The sequence below is a fragment of the Adiantum capillus-veneris genome, chromosome 1, assembly GCF_014529385.1.
Source record: "Adiantum capillus-veneris isolate H3 chromosome 1, ASM1452938v2, whole genome shotgun sequence".
NCBI lineage: Eukaryota > Viridiplantae > Streptophyta > Polypodiopsida > Polypodiales > Pteridaceae > Adiantum > Adiantum capillus-veneris.
Window position 1 is genome coordinate 124,673,210 of NC_140931.1, and position 8,405 is coordinate 124,681,614.

The 8,405-nt window shown below is 44.2% G+C and overlaps 1 protein-coding gene across 1 annotated transcript; it reads right to left on the reverse strand.

The window, feature by feature from the left end:
- Positions 1-785: 785 nt before the first annotated feature.
- LOC147465500 (protein neprosin-like) lies at positions 786-5,364 on the reverse strand. Its single transcript, XM_086520459.1, has 7 exons — positions 4,432-5,364; positions 3,155-3,241; positions 2,709-2,975; positions 2,181-2,345; positions 2,042-2,095; positions 1,796-1,942; positions 786-1,689 (listed from the first exon to the last, which is right to left on the reverse strand). Exons 1-7 carry the CDS (start codon positions 4,612-4,614, stop codon positions 1,312-1,314), a joined length of 1,281 nt encoding a protein of 426 aa, XP_086376585.1. The 5' UTR covers positions 4,615-5,364; the 3' UTR covers positions 786-1,311.
- Between the last annotated feature and the right edge of the window lie 3,041 nt (positions 5,365-8,405).

The following is an 8,405-nucleotide window of genomic DNA, read 5'->3' on the forward strand; positions in this document are numbered from 1 at the left end:
GAGGGAGAGAGGGGGGGGGAGAGAGGCGGCCGGTCGTACTAGTAACATAATATGGCAGAAGGGGGTGCCCTTTACACGTGTCAAAATCTGCAACATGAAAGCTAAACTCCAAAACTGAGAGAAGCCCTTGTGCACGCGATAAAGAGGGAGAGAGAAAAAGAGAGGCCGCCTTCGCGGCCGGCCGTACTAGTATGTACTATATTTGTGTTGTATGCCCATCATCATTGCAGCTTGCTGCCATCTCCTTTATTACAGCTTTTTGCTTTTTCCTGTGATTATTGATAGCATCCATGCATGAGCATCATGCATGCATCACACATGCTCACTCACCAATGATAATAAACCCACATCCCACTGTCCACACCACCCAATTTCAAAGAATCATTCAAAAGCAGTTGGCACAAGACACCCACAAGCCACAGGTGGGCCCTTGTTGGCTTTTAACACTTTTCTGACCACCCTGTACTGAATTAACTATCATACCTTTCCCAGACTACATGCACATGCTCATTCATGTGCAATCAATCGCATCCCTCACACTGGCGAGCCGCGCATTCACACACACTACACATGCAAGCATGCATTCATGTTCCCTTAAACTCATATAATGTAGCTGGGTAACATAGCAAATCAGCAGCTATTAACAGTCCCATGAGAGGAATGGGAGCTTCTCTATTCACAAAACTTACACTTCTCAATTAGCATTGTAAGAGAGGAAGTTCAGTAACTGAAAAACTAAAGAAAGGTCAGTTTTTAATGAATAGCAATGCACAAATGCATAATCAGGCTAAGGAAAGGTCGGTTTTTCATGAATAGCAATGCACAAATGCATAATCAGGTGGTTGCTTTTTGGGCAAAACTGGTTACAAGCACAAAAAATTAGAGCCTTCAATTTCACAGTTATGTTAGTAAAATACAAGTGGCCTGCAAACATGGCACAATAATGTCACTCAGCTTGGCTTTCTAGAGCGAGGACTCTTGTCCCCGGTGTTGGCCTACCCAAACCCACTTCAGCTGACAAGTCACAGAGCCTAAGTGAAAAGCCTTTGCTTCTTGTGGGTTTTGACTCAAAAGTTATGGGTATGCCTTTTGCTGTATTTCAAGCTTTTCTACATCAATGGCAGGTACAAACCATATACGGTTGCAACAAGGGAAGATCCTTATGGGCAGGACTAAGAGTTGAAATCTGAAGCTTCTTCCTGATGCATACACAAGAGCAGGGCAATGCACATTTGGAGGCTACTTGATAATGCACAAGAAAAAACAAGGCAATCTGCATCCGAAGCGGCTCATAACAGCAACACTACTTCCTCATCGACATCCATCATTGTAGCCCGGTCCTCCATAGTAGAAATAGTAGCCCCACTCACTATTGTAACCATCTTCAACATCATAACAAGCAGAGTTTTCCGAAAAAGTGTTGAGATTTCCGGGCGCCTGGAGGTTGTTGCTGGAGTCAACAACCTGCAAGTTGGAGAAGTAAGATGCCCGGCCAAAGCCCTCTGATGGGAAATGTCCACTACCCATTTGTGTAGAGGTGTGCCGGCTCCCTGGCTGGGAGTTAACTATCTCTCCGCCCCACTCCACCATTGTTGCTGCCTCTGCTAGATTTGAGAAAAGAGCAGCTGGCCAGTAGCCTAACACACAATTCTGCCCAAATGACATCCACCAATTTCCTGCTCTTGGATCCTGGTTTGAGAGAAAACTCAAAATCAGCATTATTGAGACAGTACGACCACATTGCACCAACAATGTACATGGGGTATATGGCTTTACGACGTCAGGACCTTCTTACCTTCCAAATAAGAATATCAATGTCGAATTGCTTGTTATCATAACCCGAAACAGGTGAAATTGTCGCACCCAAGGCAATTTGATCACTAATCTGAATAAATCCTGAGCAAAGTAGGTTGTAGCATCCTGTCGCTTGGTATGCATCACTCTGATAAAAATGTGAGGAGAGAAAGGTAAGATTGAGTCACAAGCACAACATACAATCTAATGAGAAAACAACAAATGAAGATGGCGGGGTATGACTCACCGTCCAGTATGTGAATAAGCGTGTGTTGTTGTCACCGTACAAATCCGGGCTCACCTAAAGAGACACAAAAACTGAGCCCACACGCAGAGCCTCTATCAAGAAAAGGAAGCAGCATACAGGCTAAAGCTTGTGTTTTTACCTGCCAGCCAGCTTCAATGCTGTTTAGGTCACCTTCAAACGATCCAGCCAAAACCCATAATTGTGAAAGGCTGAACTCATTTGGTACTTCTATTGACGGGCCCCAAACATTGATCACAGCTTTGGCCCCATAATACTTATCTCCTTCAACATAAGCTATGGCATGCTGCAATTTAGTGCAGGTAAGCTTATGTCATAATCACATTTAGCAGAGCCTGAGCATATTTCAAATAATGTCCATGGGATAAGTGACCTAAATGTGCGTATATATAGGCCCGATAATTGTGGCACAAATGGCACATAAAACTGATGTATGAGTCTGCTTTGAAAATCTCGTCATAGTGACCATAAAAAGTGCCAAACAAACAATGTGTTGAAGATTATGCGAACCCCGGAACATCACATCAGTCCCCATGCATCTTTGGTTAGCCAGAGGGATAGCCTTGCTTCAAGCAATTTACATAGAACTTGTATAAGACCATTAAGTTACATGCACTATGCTTCCTTCATGAGTTTTGTAGAAACCAACCTGATGGCCATTCTCATTTAAAGTGTTGTGGATGAGTGGAGACTTTGGAGGAGCGTAGAAAGGCCTGTGCTTCTTCTTTCCATAGTGAGTAATCTTTTCTGCACGCAGCAGGTCACTCTCTGTTGTCCTCCTGATGGGGACCGTGCCTGCCGGACACTTATCTATGTGATGCCATAGCTGTGGCTTAAACATGGAGAGATCCATTTTCCCATCTATTTCCACCGTCCCTTTCCGCCTAAGACCCGCAGGTAATATGGGTGGCTCCATCTGTTAACATTCAGATAGAAGTAGGTTAAGTAAATTTAAAGCTCCCAAATTACATACATTGGACAAAAAGCGACACAACCAGTACAACAGAATAGGGATACTAGAATGCTATCTTTACAAATACCGACCCAACAGCTCGTTTTCTGACGGGTAAAAGAATACTAACTGCAATTACTGACCTCAATTTTGTGGTTTTTGAGTTTAGGATGGTCCAATGCAGGTTGATGAGCAAGTAGCACACAGTCAATAATGTCTCCATCTGGGCTCTGCAACATTCAGGCACATCCATAAGATTCAACCAGTTGCTCATGGTTACGACTAAGTCTATAAACAAAATGAGAGATAATGCTCCATTTGATGGAAACCAAACCAAAATCTGCCATTCTTTGAATATTAAGCAAACTATAACGAGTCATATCAGGGCTTCTTATTTAAATTGGCTTAAAGTGACACAATTGCATGCTTCTGGAACAAATCTAACAAAGTGTATCACTTTGCATTTTAAAGCAGTCATAGCTGCTTAATTATCGTGAAGACAAGACCAGAAAATTCGATCCCAAACAAGGTCAAATAGCTCTCTCTCCAGATACTTGTTAAAATTTGTGCAAAATCCTAGCTAGATTTTGATTTTTTTCATTAAGAAAACTGGCAAAATCTTGCAAAATTCAGTGTTAAAACTGGCTAATCCTTCTATTATAGGCCTAAGCTGTGGAAGACTTTTACGATTTTCCTTTTTCTGTCTGGTTAGAAAGACATTTTCGGTGGCAAGCCCTGCTCCACAATGTTCTTAAGGACTTCACATATGCTGATTATGCTAGCTTTATCATGCAAAAATGATGCTTCCTCTATGTGCTTTGAAACCACCTACAATCAAAGCGGTATGGTAAAACATAATTCTGTGTCAAGTTCATTTGAAAGAATGAGCAACTATCCTTCTAAAGATGACGCGAGTCTGAAAATCCAACAGAGGGCTTGGTTCTTCAGTTGGCACAGCCTTGGTGCAAAGCCACATGGATGTCTACATGTCAACATAGCTATGCCGTAAGTGCATATGGAAGGAGTAGTGAGTGCCCTTCACAAACATCCGGTAGTTCGGCTACCAGGGGTAAGCAATGTGCTGAGTATCTCTTGAGAACTGTAAGTAAGCCATGGCTTTCACCCCTAGAAAGTCCATTTTTTTCTGCTTTTCCATCTGAGTCAAGCATGTAAAGCAAAGGAGGGAGAAGCAAAGTGGCTAAGGGTAACAATACACAGTGTCAAATTTGTTCATAGCATATGTCCACGCTCAATTCCTCGAATTACTAGCCAAGAGAAGCTAGTTTTTCTCCCTGTCAATCAGCTACAAGAAGAATAGTGTATGTATGTGTGCCTAGTATGCATTTGTCCTGTAAGCTTTAGCCATTCAAGCAAGGAGAAGAGAAAAAAGAGGCGCGCAATATTTGAATAGTGTACATACCGTGATGCTCTGAATTGCCGGCTTGTTGAGGCGTCGGAGGTGTTTGCGGGTCCTCGCAAGCTTCATGCTGGTGAAGAACCTTGACGACACAGGAAGGAAATGGAAGCTAACAAGAAGCAGAGATATGAGTAGGGGCCTCCAAACCTGACCAGAAGCATGGCGGCTATGAGAGCCCTTTGCCATCTTTGCCTCCAAGTTTGGTGGCCCTGTTTCCAAATGTGGAGAAGATTGTTAGCCTCTATGTTGGCTGTCTCGCTGCGACATTGCTACAGGTCAGCTTAGCGGCTGCTGTAGGACGTACATGGCTGTCTTCGAGTGTTCCTCAGCTCTATTTGAGGTAATTAACGTCTCTGAGTATAGTATACTCTCTTCACTAGTCAAGTTGAAGATTTGAATTGTGGTTCAACTACTAGAGCGTTGCAATTTAAGGTCTTGTGTGGAGAGGGAAATTTGCGTGAGGGAGGGGTATGCAGAGAGAAAATGTGTGTGTGTGTGTGTGTGTGTGTGTGTGTGTGTGAGAGAGAGAGAGAGAGAGAGAGAGAGAGAGAGAGAGAGAGAATTCAAGCAAGCTCAAGCAACTGATAGCGTAAGCTCATTTGAGCTAATTTGAAGAGAGTCGCATGCGAAGTAAATTTAAGCAACACTCCGAAAGCTACTTGCATGCGTCGAGTGAGCGTGTGTGTTGTTTGCAGGTATTGTGTCTCTGGGAAGGAAAAGCTCCTATCGGAAGAGGAGGTCGAAGGTTTGATGATGAGAGTATAAGAGGGCGAGAGGGAGTGTGGTCTTGTGTCTAGTGCTGAGTGCGCGTGCGTGTTGTGTTGTGACTCGTGCTTATGTATTGCGGTTTGCGAGCTGAGAGAATGTGTGTGTGTGTGTGTGTGTGTGTGTGAGAGAGAGAGAGAGAAGCTATGGAGTGTGACCAGCTTGTTTCAAGCAGAGCACTCCTTGCCTACGCGCGGGAGAGAGAGAGAGAGAGAGAGAGAATAATAACAATAAAAGGACTGGAGAAGTTCAAAGTGCAAAGGAAAGGAGGCTATAGGAGCAGGTTCAGCACATGGCCATGCACAGGGCACAGGGAGAGAAATGTAGTTGAGAGAGAGGGTGGGGAGTTTGGGACTCTTGTGGGAGAGCATATAGGCTAGGTGGTGGCGGCCCTTGGGTCTGCAGGCTGGAGAGAGAGTGAGATTCCAGAGAGAGGAGAGAGAATGAGGGGGGATCCTTTTCACCAACAAGACAGTGGAGTTCGTGTGAGTTTGCGCGCGCTCGCCACTGCTGCTGCTGAATGAAGCCTGGGGAAGAGAGAGAGAGAGAAGACATAGAAAGGGCAAATGAGAGGATTCTCGTGAGAAGCGAGAAAGGAGGAGCCTCGTTAAAAAACGCAGAGAGAGAGAGAGAGAGAGAGAGAGAGAGAATGGAGCCTGGAGTAAAGAGAGACGGGAGACTGCATGACGAGAGAGAGAGAGAGAGAGAGAGAGAACCCCCATTTTAGCTGTGGAGTCTGGACTGTGTGAGACTGTGTGCAGCGAGTCGCGACTGTTGTGTGTGTGTGTGTGTGTGTGTGTGTCTGCGGGCTTCACTGTGGGACTGTGAGCCTGTGAAAGGCCGTCGAGAGCCTCTCGCCAACCTCCTTTCCACAGGCATAGGCTAGAGCCTGAGGCAACCAAACGAAAAGCAGGCTGCGCAGCCCATTTTTTGAGGGCATCACTTCGTTTTTTGCAGACACATGACGAGGCAAGAGACGACGAGAGAGCGCAGCTGCGAATGGTTATTTTAGCCTAGCTACTGGTAGACTTTAGAAATGCCATGGCCCCAAAAGTGTAACCAGAGATTGCGTACACGCTCCTCTGCAACTCTATCACCTCCACTAGAGGGCATACTTCCTCCTTATAACAACTGTACTACTGCACAACAGCCATACGGCACTGAAAAAAAAAATTGTAACAAGGGAAGTCAGTCTGAGGAACGTGTTTACATTATCATTTATCTGTATCTTAGTATACATATGGTCATTTATCTGTATATGACCATTCATGTGGATTGTATATTGTCTCCAAAACACTTAGGGCGCCGCCCCTCCATTATGTGGGTCCTACATGGGCGCTCACAAAGTGAGCACCTTTTTTGCATTGGGGGCACCTATGAGTTTACAAACCGACGAACATGTAATACGCTTCTCACATAACAGGCAACAACGAGGATTGGCTAGCCTGGATAGCCCATTGACTCCCTTTACATCTGGTGAGGGTTTAAAACCTCAAACCCACTTTACTGCTTGAAAAGTGGTGCGCCCATTCCTTGGGTGAGGGGGGGAGGTCGCCCATCAAAAAGGCATCTACGTCCATGACTTGATTGCCATGTCTGCACTAGCGTGTGCCCTTCAGCTTCATGTGTGAAAGAGTTTTGGACGCCCATTCCAATTTGGCAAATTCTTATTGGTTGCTTTTTTTGTCCTCCAAGGATGTCTGGATGTTTGTGAAGCTGCCCTTAGTGCAAGTTCCATATACACTAGGCACTATGTAACAAGTTCCATTTATATTAGTATGTAATTTGTCCACTCAACGCAAGATAGAAAGCAAAGGAGGAAACAGAGGGAGACTCTGTGTGTGTGTGTGTGTGTGTGTGTGTGTGTGTGTGTGTGTGTGTGTGTGGAGTTCAAGACTCATTGGCTAGCTCTTTGAGGATTGTTGGGACAATTCCTATGACATTTCTCTTCTTGTTCTTCTTCCTCTTCTTCTTCTTCTTCTTCTTCTTCTTCTCTCTCTCTCTCTCTCTCTCTCTCTCTCTCTACCTATCACGACCCTTTTATTTTCTTGCCAACTCCCAACTATGCACAAAAATCTAAAGTTTCGCATGCCACCTTTTGGAGAAACTTTAGATTTTTGTGCATAGTTGGGAGTTGGCAAGAAAATAAAAGGGTCGTGATAGGTAGAGAGAGAGAGAGAGAGAGAGAGAGAGAGATGGCTACACAATGCAACCCAATGAATGCATATGCCTGCCCAATGCCTACCTCCGCAACCTATCCTAGCCAAAACTAAAATAGACATAGTATTTAGGGCAAGCACCCATGATGCAGCTCAGTGTGAAACGAAGGAGAGAGGGGGAACACCAAGTACCCCCTTCATGACATATATATGGTTGCCTCTAAGTGGTCCTTACTTTACTCCTACCTTGATCTTTGACCTTTAATTTTCTCCTCTAAGTACTTCTTAATCCTACCTTGATCTTCACCTTGAACTCTTATTAAGCTACTTCACTAATCTTCTTTTGGTGCAACTCACCTAGATGTCAAGTTGAACATTGCTTGCATCTATTTCTAAAAGGGAGAAAGGCACCAAGGGAGCACATTAGGTAGCAACTAGGTTGATGCCTTCCTCTAGCATCCTACGATAACAATTTAAGGCTTCTTTTTTGTAAGAGAGAGTCGCCACTTTGCACCCATGTTGACCAAGCTCTACCAAGCACAAGTTTTGTCCATCAACCCCTAACTATTAGTGTCGCATGAATTTGTATTCCCGCATCAACATGCTATGATATGTCACATGCAAAACTCCCTGGTTGTGCCCATGTTGGACACAACCTATAATAAGAGTAGCAAGAGACTAACTCGTAAACAAGAAGCACATCAAGAACTCATGCTTCGAAAAGTACACCACACTTGGCATGAATGGCAATCAAAGCAATGCTAGCACACCATTATTCAATTAAGATGACATGCCTTTCACAACAAGGGAGTGGATGCCAATTACAGCTACCAGCTACTTAATGAATATACCTACATCAATTCACACATTGTCTTATGGAAGCCTCCAGAGTTATTGGAACATTTGCACGTCATGTTTGAAAGAAAAAGTTCTTTGCAACAAAACCCCAAGAGAAGTTGTTCCTAATGACAATAGCTAGCCACTCTAATAAGGCGTGTGTCAATAACTTGACACTAACTAGCCATTTGAATAGCATGTACATGTATTAATGAG

Excerpts from the sequence above, each read along its gene's own strand:
- LOC147465500 (XM_086520459.1), bottom strand. The coding sequence starts at position 4,614 with ATGGCAAAGGGCTCTCATAGCCGCCATGCTTCTGGTCAGGTTTGGAGG. Across the intron at positions 3,242-4,431 it reads CGGCAATTCAGAGCATCACG|AGCCCAGATGGAGACATTAT; the intron begins GTATGTACACTA and ends TGAATGTTGCAG. Across the intron at positions 1,943-2,041 it reads GCTTATTCACATACTGGACG|AGTGATGCATACCAAGCGAC; the intron begins GTGAGTCATACC and ends CATTTTTATCAG.